At 24.1% G+C, this 22242-nt stretch overlaps 1 protein-coding gene across 2 annotated transcripts; it reads left to right on the top strand.

Annotated features, from left to right (window-relative positions):
* Positions 1 to 174: 174 nt before the first annotated feature.
* LOC129962108 (serine/threonine-protein kinase Nek8-like) lies at positions 175 to 20915 on the top strand. 2 transcript variants are annotated; one of them, XM_056075838.1, is made up of 17 exons: positions 175 to 381; positions 511 to 543; positions 629 to 834; positions 2253 to 2308; positions 2932 to 3108; positions 3404 to 3453; positions 5420 to 5501; positions 8001 to 8212; positions 8654 to 8721; positions 9765 to 9973; positions 12060 to 12186; positions 12590 to 12666; positions 13560 to 13677; positions 14812 to 14962; positions 16718 to 16860; positions 18398 to 18559; positions 19071 to 20915. In XM_056075838.1, the coding sequence occupies exons 1-17, from the start codon at positions 335 to 337 to the stop codon at positions 19229 to 19231; spliced, it is 2079 nt and encodes a 692-aa protein (XP_055931813.1). In that variant the 5' UTR covers positions 175 to 334; the 3' UTR covers positions 19232 to 20915. The 2 variants fall into 2 exon arrangements, with proteins under 2 accessions (XP_055931813.1, XP_055931814.1); XM_056075839.1 differs by lacking the exon at positions 511 to 543.
* Positions 20916 to 22242: the final 1327 nt, after the last annotated feature.

The raw sequence follows: 22242 nt of genomic DNA, 5'->3' as shown, positions 1-22242 counted from the left end.
GAAATTTACAGATTAATTTACTAGAAGATTCGACCCATTTGAATCAAATTTGAAATCTAATCTTTTTTGTCTTTAACAAAGGATGGAAAAATTAAATGAATGTTGCCACCAGGAAGTTTATAATTCGTACACTGATTTCAGTAGTCAAATTTCAACTCTGTTTACCAACAAATACTTGCTCGCTCGCCTTTTGAATCGCGTTAGTTCCAAGGTGTCTATATTGTTAAGTAAAATATTCTTAAATAAGTGCCTGGAAATTAATTTAGCCAAAAAAATATGCTCTTCTTTTCTCTCGAATATTTACAATAATTTTATTATTGAATTAATATTTACTATGGAGAATTACGAGAAAATACGTTTAGTGGGAAGGGGTGCGTTTGGGTAAATATTTTGTTTATTAAAATATTTACATTACTTTTAGAAAATACCAGTATATATTTGACATGAATCTTTATACGTTTAATAATGTTCATATAATTAGAAATTTTTTTTGTGTTGTGGAATGTTTAGATTATTATATTTAACTCTCCTTCTCATTTTGAAGTGAGTTAGAATTTATTTCATGAGTCTTTATTTAATTCAATTTATGAATATAATTTATGATTATAAGACTTTTTTTTTGTTGCAGCACGGTATATCTTTGCAATCAGAAATCTGATAACAAATTAGTTATTACTAAAGAAATTCCTGTGGATCAAATGACGGTGGAGGAACGTCAGGTATCCATGAATGAAGCTAAAGTACTTTCTATGTTGGATCATCCTAATGTGGTTGCTTACTATGAAAGTTTTTTGGAAGACAAAACGATGATTATTGTTATGGAATATGTTCAAGGTATTGCATGGAAAATTTGTTATTTGCTCATTTATCTCTTGAATTCCAATGAATGATAGAACAGTGTAATTCAAATTCTTAATATAATTTAAATTTGCATTAATAATTAAAAAAAATAAACAAATGTATGCATTGGGGATTAAACTTTAGTATCCATAATTTTTGGGCATTTTGCAGGAAACATTGTATTAAAAAAATTGCTGTAAGGTATTACTTTACATGTGAACATAAATCCATTATGAATTCAGTATTATAAGCTGAATATTAATACTGAATTCATAATGGGATAATTTGATTTATTTAAATATCAAGCTATAATTTATTATTAGTAAGCAATAAAGTTTAAAGGAAATTATTAAAATATCCAATCTAAAATACTCAGTGTTTGCTAATAGAAATCATTTCACTAGGAGTATCTTTGTATCGATATGATTTCAATTATGTATATGGTTACATAATATTAATTATGAAATATATTTATTATAAGTATGATTTACTTATTCTTTCACTTACAAAGTTAATCCTTCATAATTAACATTAAAATAATTTGCATTTGATAATTTTTATCATGCTATTCAAAAGACACATTCATTCATTTAGAATCAGGACTGAATTGAATTCCTTTATTTACTAAATTCTAGTTACATGGAATTTTAAATTATTTGCTTGTGATAAATAGCAAAAAAAAAAAAAAAAAAAAAAAAAAAACCTTTTGAAAATAATACTTATAAAAGGTCATTTGATTAATTAAAAAAAGTATTAGTAGTAAGTCGTATTTAAAGGTATTAGTAATATGTAATTTTAATCAGTAATTTTCAGTTATTTTTGAAATGTTATGCTTTTTCAGTTCATTTTGAGATTACTGCTTTTTTATTATATTTATTTTGTAATTATTATGTTAATTAAGGTATATTACTGGAACTGATAATTATTTTAAGAATTACAGGGAATCTTGTATGAAGAACAATTTTTTAAAATTTAATTTGCAGCTAATTTATACATTTAGAATGACAATTTGGTACAAAAGAGAAGAAAACTAAAACAGTTCTCAGTAATATATATGTTTTTTCTATAAAGATTGAAAGGAAATTGGTGATTTCAAGATTCACTTTTTGTTCAATGTAGAATTTTTCTTAGCTAGATATTTTTTACATTGGATTTTTTATTAATTTTTCATTTATATGATAAACTCCTTTTATAACACTCCTCCTTTTTATCCCCTTAGACTAAACTCATATCTTGTGCAGTTTAAGAATGTAAAATCGTATGTTTTTTTGCAGTTTAAGAATGAAATGTCTTTATTGTTTATGTTTCAATTTGTGATAAAAACAAGAATAAATTATTTTTTTAGTAATTATATGCATGATTTTTTCAAAGCTTTCCCATAATTTTTTTACATAATTTTGTATTAAATTTAGGTGGCACATTATTTGATTATCTTGTTCAGAGAAATGGAAAACTGATGACTGAAGAGGTATTTTTTTTCTCTTTCTCAAACAATAAGGTTTAAAAACACACACACATATTCTATTAAAAACTTTGATATATTTTTTTTTGTATAATATTAAATTTCACAAATTTTAAATTCATTTTTGTAATATTTTATATTGATATAAATAATTTATTTTGAAGCATTTTGTTGAAATTTTATCATATTTCTGCTTTGGCAGGAAAGTACAATTTTTCTCTCACAATTGTTTGTGAAAATGATTAAATTGGGAATTAAAATGTTAATAAAATATTTTTGAAAGAAATACATTAATGCATAAGTTTGCAAATGCATTATTGTTCGAGATGGTTAAAAAAATGTTTTAATAATAATAAATTGTACTAATGTTTGCAGTTGAGCATTACTTTAAATGTATCTGTGACTCCATTATTAAACAAGAACTACAAAGCTAAATTATTAATAGACAACAAAATTGAAAATTATCATATTAATTATATAATTTTGTAGCTTTATATATGTGCAAGGAATCAATAGGATAATGTATTTTCTTTATTAGTCATTGTCTTTGATGTTCTTTATTATAAAATTAAATTTATTGTGTTCTTAGAATTATATTTATATTTTTACTTTTAATTTTTCTCCCCTAGGAAGTACTTCATTACTTTGGTCAAATGGTTTATACTTTGCAGCATGTTCATTCAAAGTTGATTTTACATAGGGACTTAAAATCACAAAATATTCTACTTAATGAAAGAAAAAACATTGTCAAGATAGGAGACTTTGGAATTTCTAAAGTGTTGAGCAGCAAAAGCAAGGCCTATACGGTATGTTATCTTAAAATATTCTTAATTTTGTATAATTATGTCACGCTGGTATGCAGTATTTACAGATTGCTTGAAAACAATATATTTTTATTATTTTATTTATGAAAAAATTTTTGAAACTAATTAATTATCTTTATTAAAAGTATTGAAATTACGAAATCAAAAATAATTTCATCTTAAATTGTGCTCTTTAATTATGTTTTTATTTAAAGTCTCCTTCATATGAAATTTGGTGACAGATTTGTATCCTTTTAATTATTTGAATTCTTCTTTTTTTTCTTTACTTATTCTTCAGGTGGTGGGTACTCCTTGCTATATATCTCCTGAGTTATGTGAAGGCAAACCGTATCCTGTAATTAATGCAGCTTTATTTTAGATTTACTTTTTCTGTGTATTTGCTGAACTGTTTGTTTCAATTTCTATTCTTTCATATAAGCTTTTCTCCCTTTCAATAATAAGAAAAGTTTATATAAAGTATGGTAGTGAAATTGCTGAATTAAAAAATGCCAACAGAGCTGCAAATGTATTCACAGAATTATGAATCAATTATAAAATGTGATGAATATTTAAGTTCTGTACACATTTGTATTTCACAGCTCAAAATGTTTTTACTTGATAGTTGAACTTTTGACAAAAGCAGGCTCTATTTTTTTGTGTACACATTAATTTTTCTTCTGCCTTTTTTCTTTTAATATTACTCATTTTATCAAAGTTATAAACCTATAATTGTTTACATGAATTGAAGAAAACTTGCAGTTTAATGTGCAAGATTATAATTCTGTCTGTGCATGCATTTTTTAAGCTGATATTGACTAATTGTGATTGAAAGTCATTATCAAAAGAAAGGATAAATAGTTGGTAGCTGTTCTAGAGTAGTAAAATCATTCTTTCACTACCACATAATGGAAGACGAATTCTTCCTTCAAATTTAATGTGTTGATAATTTTTTTCTTAAATATAATTATGTTTTTACTTATATTAATTGTATTCTTTAATTATTTTATAATAACCTGCATTTATTGAACTGATCTCTCCTTTCTTTTGATAGTCTTATAGTTCTGCCAAATTGTTCTTTTCTTAATTTATAAATATATTCTCGTAGCTTAAAACTATATGTAACAATATGTATCTTTATCACCTGTTTTATCAATAACTAAATAAATTATGACACAACTAGAATTTGCAGCATGTATTCTTAGTTCTATCAGGGCTTTATGCTTTAAATTAATTATTATTAAACAGAATAAATCATTAAAAAAATTATCAGAAAATCTCCAAGTTTTATTATGTTTTCATGATAAAGCATGAAAAAACATTCTTTTTTAAATTTACATATATTTATGGTGGAAATTTCTTTAATAATTTTAAGTCTTACATTGAAACTACGTCTCATGTATTCGATATTTAAAAATTCTAGATTCTTAGCAACATCATTTTCCCATGAAAATTATTTTATTGATTTATGCTTTTTTGAGATATTAGATATTTATTTTCAATTTGAAGGTTTTTTTTTATATAATAACTTAAAAATTTGAACAAGTGAGATACTTTTCTCCATTAAAATTATTTAAGTGAATAATATATATATATATTTAAAATAAAAATAAATGATTTTTTTTAATGCTTCAAATATGCTTACATTGTAGACAAAGATAAATACTAAAGTTTTCTTTGATAGTTTTTGAAACAATCCTATTTCATATCATTTTCAGATTTTCTTCTAACATATCTTCTAAACTTGTCTGAATTATATTTTAAATATTTAATAAAAAGCAAACTTATAGCAATATCTATTTCTAAAAAGGCAAAATAAGTTGTGTATTCTTATATACCTGAAATCTTAAAAGCCGTAAGTATAGTAAAGAAATTATATATTCTGAGAGTATATAATATATATTCAAAACACTTATTTAGTAAAAATTATTTATTAGTTTATTTCTGTTTTTGTTTTTTAGGGAATTTTTATTTAATTACTTTTTTTATAGCAGTTTGTCTGTGGCAAGAGAAAGGAATATTTGTTTAGTATCTAATAAAAATCTTGAATTGAAAAATTTAAGCATTTAGCTAAATACTTATTAAATATTATAGTTTTATTAATCCCTGCTGTGCTAATTTTGCCTAATCATTACTTATTAAAATTATAGCTCTACTAATATGTAGTAGAAAATTTATAAGCCTAATTAATGCTTACTTCTTATCTCTCTTGTTCTTCTAGCTTTTTCTCTTACTTGCCTTCTTGCCTTTGCTGGATGAGAAATCTTTCCCCTCTGCAACATAATTTTTTCAATGATTTTCATTAACTAGAAGCAAGATATAATCAGAAAAGTGACATTTGGGCTCTTGGCTGCATCTTATATGAACTCATGACTCTCAAGAGACCATTTCATGCCAGTGTAAGTACTTTTTTTAAGACATTGAAAATATTTTTCATTAGTCTAGATTAATTGATGAACTGGTTTAAATTGTTCAAATTAGAAAGAAAAAAAATGATGTTTATTATATACATAATAAGTTATTTTTAATCTAAATATGGTAACTATTTTTAATTCGTTCATTAACAGTGCTTTGCATTTTTTTCTACTTAAAAATAAATTCAACTTTTAATCTCAATTAACATTTTTTTTTTCCTATTAATCACAAAGTGATGAATTGTTATAATTTCAAAATTCATATTTCACGAACACTCACTCTTTCTGGTTGTTAACTTTTGAATTAAGTAAGAATGGTTTTTTTCTCCATGATTTTTTTTTTTTGTCCTTATGGAGATGGCATGAATTTATAGTGTCATTACATAATTTTAAATTTAGGTTATATTTGAAAAATTATTAAATTTTGTTTTAAAAAATTAAATAATATTTAGGATTGAAGAAAACAAAGATCTAAAATTAATCCCATATGCTCTTTCCTGTATATTAATTAAAATAACTTAAATATTAACAATATAATTTTATATTAGATTTTCATACCCATTTTTGAATACATAACAAGATTGAAAATGTAAGTTGATTGTATCAAATAACTTTCATTTTTGATTTTGAATTTTTTGAATTTTGTCATTAAAATTTGTTAGCTTATCACAATGAATGTAAGAGAGAAGTCTTCACAATTATATTTTTAATTGGTTTTGTGATGATGTTGTTTCATAATAACTTAGCATTGATGATAAAAACAGGGAAAAAAAGATACTGAAAAAATTAAGCAATAAAAATTTAAATTTTATATTATATACTTGTATTGTATAAAGTATAATTTGTGTTATTTTAAATAAACTTTTACATCTCTGTATTGTAGGAGATTAGATGTATGTGTGAATTTATAGACACAGTAACTAAAAATCAAAGTAAATAAAAATGTGAACTGATGGTTTATAAATAATATCTGTACAAGTGACGTTAAACATTTCAAATTAGTTTTTTTCTTTGCCTGTATTTTATCAATTTATATAATATCTGAAATAAACATTGCATGTAGTTTATAACTACATGTATCTGAACAGTTTTATTTATATTAATAGATTTTACAGACAATTAAACTTTGCCTTGGCATTTTCCAGTGCTATTAATAACATCTTTCATCTTTTGTTATTTCTTTAATTACAATAGATTCTGCCAAATACCATTAAATTACATAAAATGAATATTCTTATGCTTTACACAAAGTGCAGAAATCTTCCATATTACCATGTAGTCTTAAATTATATAAAATGTCACAATGGGACCCTTCTGTTTTTTCAAAGTACAGAAAATTTTTGTATTAGAATTTGAAGTCAGCATTTACAAATCCAGATATCAGGCTGACAGGGAATTTGTTTTTATTATCAAAAAGATTTAAAAAGATATTAACCAGTTAAGTGTGTTTGACATGTATGCACATCATTCCAAATCTTCATTTTGTTGCAGTCAGTGTGTAATTTTTCATCTAATAGAAATGAAATCTTATTTGCTTTATTTTAATGTTTGCAAAATTAACTGTACAATTATTTGTATTGCATTTGACAACTTTGTTAACTTTAATCTGGTAGCTGCCAAATTTATTTTTTTAAATTTAGAATTAAGTGTAGATAATTACGATTCAAATTGATTATATATAAAAAGTTATAAACAAGTGTGAAACATGCTATATATTTTTCTGCCCATCATAGGATTAAAAAGCAACTTTCATAATAATATTGAAAACATTTTAAAAATCAAATTTCAATATATCAGTAAATTTTAATGATAATTAATTTTAATGATAATCTTAAAAATATTCAACACATTTCAACAAACTGTAATTCAATTCATTTTATTGTTGTTTTTATTTATTGTTGAATTCATACAAATAGTATTGATAATAATGTATAAGAATTTATTTTAGTTTTATGGAGCAAAGCTTTAAGAAAATGGTAGGGGCAGGGAATTCAAGCTGGCCGTAGTCATTCTTAGAGTTCGTTTTTAATCAAGTGCTACGTTTTTATTTTGTATGTGTCTAAATTTAAAGAAATAAATTACTTGCCTTGCATAGTATAAATTCTAAAAATTTCTCTCCCCCATAAATTAATAATTTTAATCATAATTAAAATATATATTTCTTAAAACTTATATATAATGGAATGTCATTTTTTATGTTACACTGTTTAAAATTGATGTGATTTTTACTGAATCCATCTTGAGTTCTTAATTTAGAATTCTCAGTTCTTTTAAAAAAATATATATTAATTCAGTTCATATGATCTTTAAATTGTTTACTAGAATCTTATAACAAGTTTCTGACATCTCTAAACATGAGTTTCATTCTTTAATCTTAAATTTTTTTGTCATTTTTTTTAGTTATTTAAGTTCTATTTTAAGCTAATTTTTTTTAATTTTTATTGACTTTTAAATTCATTTCACTACCAATTACAAATGTTTCAGACACTACCAGCTTTAATTATGAAGATTATGAAAGGTAGTTTTGATCCTGTTGAGGGAATTTATAGCCATGAACTCAGGAAATTGCTGTTGAGCATGTTGCACTTGGATCACAATCAACGACCCACAGCTGCTCAAATTATGTGTCATCCTGTAATGATTAGAGTTATCTTCAAACTTTATGTTGATATTGGATCTATCCCATGTAATAAGAGGTAACTTTTTTTTAATTCTTTTATTTTTAATAAAGAAAAAGAAAAAATTCTGTTATATATAAATTTGGATTTCTCTCATTTATCAAATGCAATAAAAAAATCCTGTCTGATGAAATTTTTGATATTATTCTGTTAAAGTGAACCATTTCTTTTTTTTTAAAGAATTGCCTACTACATTGTTGTATAAATTATATGATTTATCACATGATTAAATGAAAATTTTTAGAAAATTTCAAGTAGTATATTGCATAAGTAATTTCTCTTTTTTTTTTTTTCTTTCAAAGTTGAATGTTTTATTTTGAATAATACTTTTTTTTTTGTTTCAGATATTTTCTTTACATAATGTAATTGTAATTTAAGTAAATGGTTTGCATAATGTTTATTTAATGTCTGTTATAAGAGAAAAAAGTAATTAATTAGAAACAATTTATTTCTCTTTAGTCCACAAAATGAACAGACATTTCCAAAATTTGATTCCTCTAAGCTGTCTCATTCACATATGAAATCTGGTAAGAATTATTACAATTTTACTCATTATATTTTTATTTTTCTGTTATAATTGATAGAGATCATTATGATTTTTTTATCTCTTCTTGATTGCACTAATTTAAAAAAATCTGGCATATCCTTACTATATAGGGATAAAATGAGGCTACATAATCCAAAAAAAATCTTTTCATCAAAATATTATCATTAATGAATTCTGTAAAAACTCTGAATATAAGATGTTATTAATTGCTTATGTTCCATTGTTCATGAACTAGTGTTATCAAGTAAAAGAAAATGATTTTATGCAATAATGTAAAGTTAATTTTTCATGAAATAGTAATAAAAAACAGTATTTAACAAAAACAAATTCATTTACATAACTGAGAAAAAGCCTCTCCATATTTCTACTTTTCTCTAAACATCTGCCATTTGCTCACTGAAATAAATTTTTATTTGATTTAGTCATTAAAAACAATGTATTTCAGAATAAAATGAGTGAATTATTGAAATTTTTTATAATTTTTATAAAAAATTTCTAATATAATATGAAATAAATGTTTACTTAATAATGCATTAGAAAAATATTTATATGATCTAAATAAAGTATTGAATAATTACTGAAATTTATATGACTTGGACATAGCTATTCAAAGCAATTTTGTAATTAAAAAAAATATTGCTTCTTGATACAACTGTTATTCAAATATTAACTTTGATAGTTAATTTAATTTAAAAACTGAAAGTATCTCATCTGTACCAATTGTCCTTTAGAGACTTATATTGACACTCTTTTATGAATAATTTTATCATGTACATCTAAAAAAAATATTTTGAGCAGGTTATTGTCACATGGAATACAGTAGCTTTGTTATTTTTCCCAAGACATTTTATAAATTACTTATTTGTCTTGTCTATTGTCGAAATGATGCGATTTAGAATATGTATATTGTGATTTAACATTAAAATGGGAAACAAAGATTGAAACCAGTTCTGCATTATTTGAAATTTTCTTTTAATTTTATGATGCATTTTTAAATTTATTAGAATATGTTTCATTTTCTAGCATCAGATGATTCCCAATCAAGCAAAGTTATTCCTAAATCCAAAAAATGTTTGAGTGTACTGTTATTTGAAAACAGGCATTCCAATGCAATTCTTCTACCAAATCCACCAAAAGCTGTTGTAAAGAGTATTTCTTTAGGAGCTGAGGATAAAATTGGTATTACAGGAAATGGCTTACTTATAAGTTGGAGAATTAGACCTGTTATTTCAGTATGTAAACTCTTATATATACTGTAATAAAGATGAGTATGTGTGCATGCATGTATATATGTATGTTGATGCTCTACAGGCCAGACTATTTGATTTAAAGCTACACACTTGATACATATACATTATGGAGGATGAGAATGTTCATTTTAGATTGATTTTAAAAAAAAAATTATTTAGAATTTTAAGCAATTGAAAATAAAACTGAATTCTATTGTTTTTCTTGATAAATTATGAAGATATTATATTAGAAAAATGATTTTTACATTACTTTAATATTTAAAGAAATTATCTTTTCAATGATAAAAATGTTTTGCCATATAAATCTATTTTTTGAAAAAAATATTTTAGGTATATTTTTTAACAAGTATTGTAAAAAGCATATATGAAATGTATCGTGAATAATAATGCAAGCACATAAGAATTCTGGAATAATATCAAATATATCGATAAAATTTATTATTAAATTTGCAGATTTTTTTGTTTGTTTTATATTGCAAATTAATATCCTTTCCTTGCTAAAAAATCATCTCTGGTAAAGCAAATGTTGAAAAACAAGCAATATATTTAATTATTTCAGGAAAGAACCTAAAAAATTAAGCTTATATTTAAAATTCTATTAACATGAAGAAAAATGGCTATTTTTATATTATTTTTGGTTTGAAATTAGATTATATTGTTAAAAAATTTGGAATGGCCATTTTTTTAATTAATTTTTGGAGAACTGACTGAAATAAGGGTAATGCATAATAAAATGAACAGAATGGCATAAAGCTTCTAAACTAATGTGAATATGCTCATCATCAATTATAGCATAGTGAGAGTATCAATTTTAGCATACCAGAGATTTTTTTTCTTTTAAGTTTCTCCCTATAAGCAACTTCTCTTTATTTCACAAGAGATAGTATCAGATTTACTGTGTGCATATGGATAGCATTTTCTGCATTGTTAACCCTTGAACTGACAAATGGTGAAATATTGTAGTATATATTTTTTGGAGAGGTGCTCATACTATAGTTAGTTGTGTATAATATATTTACATGTTCTTTGAAAAAATTTTAGTTGTTAAATTATTTCTTAGAAATTTATGTTAATATTACTATGCGACAACTATATACAAAGGCATGTTTTAATATTTGTGGAAAGCATTTGGAGTTGTAGATTTTCCATAAGGGCCAATAAAAACATGTTGCTTTTGAACAATTTTGGATAAATAAAGGATCAAGCATAAATGCTTAATATCACAGTCATCAACATTTTTTAAGAAATGAAATTGTTATTTTTGGTTAATTGCATACTGCAACAAATTACAAGATATAAAAATTGAGCTGGAGAAATATACAAGGGAACAAGATGCTTCTAAATTGAAAATATTATTACAAGTGCAACAGTATATTTCTTAATTTGCTGACACATTTTATTAAATGAATAGATTGATAAAAATTGCATGAACTGTTTTAATATCAAGATGTGCATTGCAAAAGAAGTTTCAATATATTTTGAGGTATTCATAATTATAAGCATATCTATTATGGTTCAAAAGAGGCTTCAAATCCTTGTGATCGTTGGAGTATATAGTACTAAGTCAAGAAAATTAGATTTGCATCATGTAGTAGAAATGATTGATAAATTGTATTCTAAAAGCTGAATTCAGATGTGCTTTGTCATTAAAACCTACAATGTCACTATGAGTTGATTTATCATATTTTTCAATGAAATATAAAAAGTTTTTCTTTTTGTAATTATGCTTCTAATATTGTTTTAATTTTCAAAATTGAGTAGATACCTAAATGACTTACCTGAAATTTAAGTACCTTTTCAAATTCGTTATTCAAAATCATGACATTATTATATCCTTTTAGTTTAATGAAAGAAAATTTGGTTTATTTTTATTTCTTCATTTTTTTCCTAATACCTGTAACTTACTTGCTAGAACATATTTTAGATTATTGCATTTATTTTTAATTGGAATTATGCCTTCTTTATATTATTTTTATAGTATTTAGTAAATCTACAATAACAAATTATTAATTTGCCTAGTTTATATTAAAATGCATTATGTATATTTTAAATTTTCAAATATTTGTAGATAAATTCAGATGAAAAGAAGCCAGAAAATCAAGTGCCATCTTATATTCCTCATGTGATAGATGAAAAAGTTGCCATTAATATTGTATCAGTTGTGAGTGGAAGCAGTTTCAGCATCTGTTTATCTGGTATGTGAAACATTATATATATAAATTTGGAAAACAAGAATATATATATATTCTAGAAAATAATTGTTAAAAATTGACCTGAAAAGATTAATGGAATTTCTGAATTCTGTTATTTTTTAAAATCTTTGTAATTGACATTTTTTTTTTTTAAATCTTATTTGATGATGTACAGAATCTTTCCTTTTGAAATCGTAAAGTATTTTTCATTTTCCTTTACAATTTTCCTGATTTGCTTCTGAAAGTATATCCAAATTTGATCTTCTCTGAATAGTTCAATTAAATCTTACATATATGTTCTAAATGTGCTAAAGTATGAAAAAACTTTTCAAAAATCTTTATATGTATGTGGATTTAAATGTTTGACTTTTTAAAAGTTTTTCACATTTTATTGAATATTTTTTAGATAATGGTGTTGTATTTGCCTTTGGAAAAGCATCTTCTGGGTGTCTTGGTCTCTCTTGTGATCGAGATATTAATCAGGTAAAAATCTTTGACAATGCATAAAAAAATATTCTGCAAATTTCTTAAAGTTTTTATAGAAATTTTTTCTAAACACTTGATTTAATTACATCTTACAATAACTATTATGTGGAAATATTTCTTTTCATTTATTCTTTTAAAATGGCATTTTGATGCCTTTTTAATAGTTTTATTTGAATAAAATTAATTATTGTAGTATGTTTTTATTATGATCCTATTATCTGTAATATTTATTTTTGCTTTGATAACAAATATTAGTGGCAAATAGATGCTTCTGCTTTATAATTGTCATTAAGTGAAATAAAATTTGTTAAAAAAGGAATGTGAATTTTCTAAGGTAATGAAATGTTTATCATTAACAAAATTTAAATGTAATTTGTAAAACAAAATATTTTAATAACGCTTTCATAAAAATGTTGTATTATGTTAATATTCTTAAATATTTTATTCAGATGTGCTAACAGCCTTAATTTTAAAATAGTAATCTGCATTGAAAGAATTATTGTTGCAAAATAAAGATGATGAAAAATTTAAATGTCTAAACATTGGGAATCTAAAATTATTGCAGAATTTCCTAAAAATTATTGCTTTATTTTATTTTATACTAAAAATATATTATTTTTAAAAAAAACTAGTTGCATTCATTTACATTCATTCATTGCATTTATGCATATTTTCCTCTTCGAACAGAAAAATTTAATACTTTATTATTTAGTTGGACTGCTTAAGAAATTAGAATGCAAACTTCTGATAGAAATATAAGACATTTATTTATCTATTAATTCTTCTATATTTAAAAAAAGTTTTCTTTTTAATTTCCAGTCTGTTACAAAAGTATGCAATTTTTGTTATTCTTTTGGAAATTTATTTCTTATGTCATTTTCTCTATACAGCCCAGAATAGTAGAACCATTATTCAATCATGACATCAAGTCCATAGCATGTGGCCCAAAACATGTTCTTGCCTTTTCTGAAGAGAATGATGTCTTTGTTTGGGGTCATGGCAGCTCTGGTAATTAATATTTTAAAATCTTGTTTGTCAATGCATGTTTACAACAGTCATTATAAGTGGCTCAAAAACAATTTATCATAGCCTTTTCAATGTGTTAATTCCATTTAGACTCGTTCTCAGCGATATTTCTCTAACTATTTAACCCAGTAATATTAAAATCGTTATCAATATAGTCAATAAATTTAATTTTAGGTCTTCTTGTAGGATGCTTTCTCATTCATTTTGTACGACGATCTTTTTATGTTTATTCTTAATTGGCAAGTGAATAACTTGATTACCTATCTCATCTTTTGAAATTTTATAAATTTAACAACACTGGGGCTTTAAAATATTTGTGTAACTCATGATTATATCATTTATTCCGCATTCTTTTCAACATACATACTTATCAAAAATTTTTTGTTAAAAATAGTTTGGAAATATTCATGTTTTTGTACCATGTTCCAAGTTACTAAAGCATTATTTAAAATAGGTCTGATAGTTTTTTTTAATCATATTTCTCCTCATTTGGACCCTTTGGCAATAAGCAGATATAATAAAAATAATATAATAACAATATTTTGTCTGGAGTTTTTTTCTACGTGAATTTCTAATTTTTTCAAAATTTAGAACTCTATATTGTATATAATTTTTTTTGAATATTCTAATAAATGAATTATTAAAATTAATTTTCTATATTTAAGTCATTGCATTTTCTGAAATGTTTCAGAAAGTACACACCGACCAACAGTTAATCATTTTTTGGTTTTGTCTCAAACTTTGACAAGTGTCTGACTATAGATATTGAATCTTATCTAAGTCTTTCATTCTGTAGTTATTGTATTAAATTATACTTGAACAGCGGGTAGACGGAGACAATTACAGTCTCCAGACCAAGATTTACTTGTGATACATTAGCATGCAGCTAGTGCACAGAAGTTTTATTTAAATCCTAATTGCCAATAACAGTTTATAATGAAGCCTGAGAAAATCGCAATAATAGCAGGATCTAATGATTGCATTTCTGTCTCTATTTCAGTGTCTTTTATTTTCCTATTTGTTCTGCATTTTAAAGCCACAAAAAGTAATTTGCAATATTGTAATCTTTTCTATTTCATTTATTGATAAATTTATTGTTAAATTATTTTCCTTCAGGTTGCCTTGGACTAGGTGAGACCAATTTTCAGTTAGTGCCTCAATTAGTCCAAATTGAGTGGAAAGAAAAACCTGAAAAAATATATTGTGGGACTGACTGCTCCTTCATTATAACTAAAGATTCATCACTATTAGCTTGTGGAAGCAACAGGTATCATTTTAATACATGTATATTAAATGTTATTTACTTTTTATACCTTATTGTTGACATTGTTACACTTTAATGTAATTGGCATTTTAATACATGTCAGTATTAAAAATGTACAAATATTTGAAATACCAAGTAATAAATTTTTAATGCATGTTTTTCTATTATTGATGACAAGCTGATTTGCTGGATATAGTGGTTCATTTTATGCATAATTTCATATTCCAATAAGTTACTATTAAGTATTAATTTGTCTTACATAATGTTCTGTTCATTATGTACATGAACCTTTCTTATAATAACTTTTCCCAATCTATTAATAACGTAATTGCTTGGTTCATCTATCTTCTACTTTTCGCAGCACTGCAACTTAATTTTTTTTAATTCCTCATATAAACTTTGCAGATGTTAAACTGAACATTTCTTCCTTAAAATTTCAACATTGGAAGATAAACATTTGATTAAATAGTTGATGAAACATTGAAAACAATTTGAATCTCAATATATCAATGCAAACTTTTCTTTAGAATTTGATAATAAAAAAAGTTTTTATAAAGTGGCAAATTCAGAAAAATATTTTGCAAATATTAAATTGATATCATAGAAAAATATTTTTTTTTTTTTTTTAATTTTGAAATAGTGTAAAAATTATTTTTGTACTGTAATATTTTTGCAAGTTATGGTGGAAAAATTTCAAAAAAAAAAAAAAAAAAAAAAGTGCTCTGAGATGCACATTTCCACCTTCTAAAGTAATATATATGTACATATACATGTAATATATATGTATTGAGGCCTCTTAAGTACCAGTTCACACACACACAACATTCATATTTAACATTAATAGAGGTTAATTAGTGAACCAGAATTTAATTCTTTCTGCTAATAAAAAAGTTATTCTGACTTAATTGTAATCTTACTGATATTTCATCAAATAAATAAAAACAAAATGAAGAAATAACGAATTAGCTGATTTTATATCAGTTGATTCATTAATGCTTAACCTGTATTTTTTTTATACATACAGATTTTTTAAAATCTAATTTTAGACTAAATAAATTCCTTAAAATTTTTTTGAAATCCTACAATTTTTTTTTTTTTTTTTTACTGCAAAAATAAAAAAAAAATTGATATTTACCTTTTATTTTTTACAAACATTTTTATCAGTTCTGAATGATATTATCATTTTTTAAAAAAATTCAATTTAGTACCTATTTCTTACTTTCAGTTACTCTTTTCTTTGATGAGAGTTTCTTCTTAATATTAGTTTAGACAATTTAAAATCAAATATCAGTAATATATTTTTCAGTGAATTTCTTGTATGGAAGTTATTAAAACCTACAAAGACATGTTTGTGAACTAATCATGTATTCCTTATAATGCAATAATCATCCTTACAATTTTTGATTTTTGTAGATGTGCAGTTTCTTGTTTCATGTTGCAATTTAAGAATAATTTCTTATGCTACATAGGTACTAACATTACTATATTCCAATAATCTGATACTACATATAAAAATTTACCATAAAATTAATCTTTGCAAAATATGCTATTTCTTATGAATAGTTTTGATCTTTTACTGTTCTTCAGGATTTTCAAAAACATTACTTTATTTATATTAAATAAAATTACTTTAATATTAAATACCTGTAAAAATAATATTAGTATAGGTATATCTAATATTTGTTTTATAGTTATGATTTATGATGCATTCAACACAGTTTCTGAAGGTGATAGATCTTTTTTAAAAATTTTCGTTAGGCATAATAAACTTGCAATGGATTCCAGTGAAGGCCATCAAATAGATGAAACAAGATTCTTCACTAAAGTACGATCTGAGCAGCTTCAAGATGTTCATGCAGTTTCGGTTAGCTCTGGCAAATCGCATACTGTTATTTTAAATGGTATGCATTTTGTTTATTTATTGCATATTTGAGTTTTATTTATATTTATCAGAAATACTTTTTAAATTGTTTATATCTCAAACTATTAAAAATTTAATGTCGAATATTTTTTTCTGTTAGTTTATTATTTTTTTGCATATTGTTGCTTCTATATATATAATAAAATGAATGCTAATATTGGATATATTATTATTAAATTATTACAGTTCTTCTATCATTACAGTATTAATAACTTCATGGCTTTATTTTAAATTTGTAATCTTAGTCAAAATATCCATTTTTTTTTTTTTTTTTTCCCTGCTCTTATTAACTTTAGGGTTGTTTTCATTTTCTTTTTTTCTGTTGTATTCTTGAAATGCCCTTTTTTGCATTCACTGGCACTGCAAAATTTTTAATTTAGTCCACTGTGATGCAAAAAATGAAATGAAAACAAAAACATTGCTATTCTTATATATAAAATATGCAATATAATCCTGTATTTCCATTCACATATTTAACATTTTCCCATCATTTACAGCATCCTTTTTAGTCATCTCAGATTTCCAAAATATTTTTATCTGTGCTAGTTAATTCCTGTGATAAATGGTTTTTCCCCCCTGGTTTATTTTATTGCTGTTTTGGTTTTTTGAAAAATGTGAAACAGGAATAAGAATGCAAATTTAATATTATTAAAGCAGAAAATGACTAATAATATCATGGATGAGAACATATTTTCAAAATTATTAACTTGACTGAATGTTTTATTCTTGGAAATGTTGGTAAGAAAATGCTTAATTTTAGCCAATGAAATATTAGCAGTTATGTGAAATGTATATACAATCAAGTTTCATTGTATAATTGAGTACTTTCGCTTTAGCATTATGCTGTTTTGTCTGCATATTGTGTAATTGATTTAAGAGTTATTTTTCTGACTTTGTAATTTTATATGTATTTGTCTGAATTTCTAACAACATAATTACTGGTTTTACTAAATAAATTTCATGAATACTCTTTATATAATTGTTTAAAATTATAGCATATGTTGGAATTTTTTTTTACATTTTTTTCATGGCACATTTATGTTTAAAAAATTTTCTTAGCCTCCCCCTTAAATTCAGAAATACATTTTTAAATACAATATTAATTTAAAATAATTTTTAAATATCCATTTAAAAATAATAATTTAGAAAGTTTTTAAATATTTTAAGTGATTATACTTTTTTTTAAAAAAATTATGCTTAAATTGCTTTAACGTGAATAATTCATATTTAAGAAAACCAAGTATATGTAGATGAACATCTGATCATTATATAAGGATTGTAGAAAAGAATCTGTAATATGCTTCAAAATTTTTAAAATTTTTCTTCTGTTGTCATAGTTTTAAAGTATAATAAATAAATTTATTAATTTTCGCATTATTTTTACTTATTAAAAATTAGTTTTCTGTTATTGTTGCTACTATTTAGTTATAAGGAAATTTCTTTTATTGTTTTAAGTCATTACTTTTCTTTATTTATCATGTATATTATCTAATATGCATTTCTTTTCATTTGTTTAGAAGCTGGCGAACTGTACTCTATGGGATCCAATCGTTTTGGGCAGCTTGGTTGGGGTAAACCAGGGCTAGACTATTGCATGCCTCAAAGAATCGAAAAATTGAAGGATGTGAAAGTTTCACAAGTTTCTTGTGGTGACACCTTCACTTTGATTGTAACTCACGGTAAATTCATCTTTTTGACATCTTAATAATAAATGCTTTTCTCCACAACTGTTTGACTTATTTTACAATGCATTTAATAAACGCTGTTTTAAAAGCAGCAGTAAAATTTCTGTTTCCTAATTATTGTAACCTTATTTGATTTGCATTTCAAATATCATTGATTTTGAGATTAATTAAATGGCTGTTTATTAGCTACTAATAAATGTTTATATTTCTTACAAAATTTTTGTATGTGTATAAAAAAATATCTCGCCTCTTTTTAGCTTAAAGTATTGCCGTGCTAATACTTACTTATCCTTCTTTTGAAATTTCCTATTAAACACTCAGTTATTGAAGGTCTAAAGATAATGCCTCTGTCTGTAATATACATTTAAACTATGTTTTTTATCTTCCTTTCAACCTATATTTCAAATTTATGTATCGCTTTTATTAATGTTTGTAGTATTTTTTTTAAACTCTTATTGAATTATTTCTCAATACATATTCCTTTCCTTTCTCTTTACTTTGGCAGATAAAGAACTTCTTTGTTGTGGTAGAAGTCCTAGCAGTTTGACCAGCAGAGAAGAATCTGTTTCATATAATATAAAAAATCCAAAGTGTTTAGAAAAAAAACGTGTTCATTATATCTCTTCCTATGGTGAAAACTGCATTGTTCTAGCAGAAGATCAGTAATTCAACCACTATATATTTATATGTTTATCAATTTCGTGATAAAGATGTGCCAAATTTTTGAGTGTTTCTATTTTGTATACCATTGTGCAATATTTGTAAATTATAAAGTAATTGATTCAAACTTGGGATTTTTGTAAGCATGAGGATGTTTATACATTGTTGATTACAGAATAATTATTTTATTTTATTTCTGCCAGATAGAAATTGAGTGAGATCTGACTGTAAAATAATATTTATTAGAAAACTGAATAATTTCTGTAATTTTTCCTTTTTGATTAAATATATAATATGCAATATTTATAATAGATAATTAGTATAATAGTTTATTTTTAAAATTTATAATTGCACTAGTATAATTTAAAGTAATTATATAGAAAAAGTGGGCTTCTTACAAATAAAATCAATATAGATATTAATGATAATAAGAACATTGAAGAAAAACAGATATAATTTTTTTTTTTAAATCACACCTTCCTAATCAATAAGTTAAGAATTCAGATGGGGTCACACTGAGTAATACTGGAGTGGGTAATTTTTTCAAAATCTTTTCTAAATTCCTCCTTATTTGTAAGCTAGTCACCTTTGATTCACTGAAGGTATTAGCTATATTTAATTTAATTTAAATTATTTAGATATAACTTCATGTTTATGATTCCACCAGATATTAAAGCCTTCTTATTTTAATTGATTGAATATGTTTGGTTTATCACATATATGAACTTTCCTAACGGAAACCAATTCCTTGACTTTCTTTTAATTTTTATGATCTTGTAAATACATCTTTTTATTTATTTTACTATACAGATGTTAAACAGAACACTTTTACTTTTGCTTTCAATGATTGAAAAAATTTCCTGATGAAATATTTATTAAAACAATGAAGATGGTTTGAATTTCAAGGCAACAAAGTAATCTGCTGTTGAAAGTTCGGCAATATATATATATAAACAGAGAGATTTCTGACTTTTTAAACTAATTGCCACTTTAGTTTAAATACAGATTTAAATATCACATTACATAATTTGATGCACAAATCTAACTCGTCATTTCAAGATTAAGAGTTAAATTGGTATCTAAAAACATATTTTTAAAAATTTTTTTGAAAGAGTATAAAAAAAAAAAAATTGTGCTGAAATATTTTCAAAAATTATTGTAGAAAAAACGTCAAAATTAACTAATTAAAATTTCAAAAACATAGCTTACAAGTGTTTGTTTCCACTCTCCAAGTTATATTTGTGCCAAATTTGTTCTATAGGTCAAATGTTCTGTCCTGTAAAGGATCAACACGCACACACATATTCATCTTTATTATTTAATATCTATTATTATAAAAAATGAAAATATAAAGATAACTGACTAAAAGCATCGAGAAAGTCGTTAATAATTTTCAAAATTAGATGCCGATTCATATTAAATAGATTTTTCTTTTCATTAAGTATTAATTTGTATTTTATTTTAAAATGTCAAAGTCATGAAATGTTATTTATTATTTTTTTATTATTATACTTGCCCAAATGAAGTAGTGAAAAAAAGTTTATGGGAAACACTACAATGTATGCAAGTTAATTTACACATTATGTTTAATGGATTTTATAGTTTCTAATTTCTCAGTAGAATCATTAGAATTTTAATGAATTTGTATAAATCTATTTTTATGCCATTTACTTGCAGCTGCTTATTTGTTATCAGGATTTTTTTTTAATTTTAAAGTAATTTGATACTAAATGTTGTCTTTGTGCTTTGAAATATTTATTTTTGATATTTTTAATAAATACTTTTGTTTTGAAACATTTGTCTTTCTTATTTTTTAATAAAGAAACTGTAATTGTTTATAACATTGGCTGATTGGTTAATTATGATTCTAATATATATATATATATATATAATATACCTGATGTGTTACTGTTTATTTATGTGCATTCTTCATATAAATTGTGGCGGTAATAGCCATATTTTGTTCTGAAATACTGTAAAATTTAAATTATCGTATTAGTTTTCAGACTTTCTGTCGTAGTTAACAAAGAAGCATTTGAATCATAAAATCTTTGATATACTCAAGAGTTGTATATCCTATTATTAACTAACCTTTTTTAATTAAATTTTTATTGTTAAAGAGGTTATTAAACTACTTAATTATCTAACTAAGTATTTTAGAAAATGATTTTAGAATTAATTTAACTAAAGCTGAGATATTTAGGGATTCCTTGCAATTTTTATATCAAATAATAACTGCTGTGAATAACTTAATTTTAGGTTTAAAAAATCGTTTGATACACCTATGGCATATTGTTTCAGTGTTAAGTAGTTTGATCAACTTTTGTATGCTTAAAATAATAGCTATTTTGAGAATAATTAAATATGTATAAAGTATCATTCTGTTTTCGAAAATTGAAGATGAAATTAAGATCCAATTTCTATATGTTTAATTATTTGTTTGAGAAGGGCAATTAAAAATATCCACTTGCAGAGTTGCATGATGTCCCACATGTCGTGTGGATTTTACCATTAATCATATTTTAATCGAATGCCCATCCTTTATTTCTTCTCATCTATACTTTTTTAAGTCATCGTCATTAATTTTACAAGACCTGGTGGGTGAAAAATTCCACCCAAACATTTTTAAATTTTTAAAATCCATTGGCTTTTACACCTGTATTTAATACTTTTAACTTTTGTTCACACTTGATTTTACATTGCTTCATTGTAATGCGTTTTCCGCACTACTGTTTCATTTAAATTTATTAACCTTGTACTTTAATTTTTGGAATTTGTATACTGATAACCTTTGCTTTTATATTTTATCATGTGTTGTTTTATAGTTTCGTCTATGATTTTACCATTTGCTTGGCGCAGCATAATCAAGTATGGTTCATGTGCCAGAAAACCCAAACCAACCAACCAACCGAGTGAAGGGATAAAAAATTGTCGACCAAGCAAATTTTTTTTTAAAGATCCCTATCATTCCCTTGCCTAATTCGACATGTGTAAGGAAATCCCTGTCAGAATCTCAT

This window comes from Argiope bruennichi, chromosome 2 (assembly GCF_947563725.1).
Source record: "Argiope bruennichi chromosome 2, qqArgBrue1.1, whole genome shotgun sequence".
Taxonomy (NCBI): Eukaryota; Metazoa; Arthropoda; class Arachnida; order Araneae; family Araneidae; genus Argiope; species Argiope bruennichi.
Note: the sequence above shows the minus strand (reverse complement) of the source record. Positions and strands in the feature narration are given on the sequence as shown.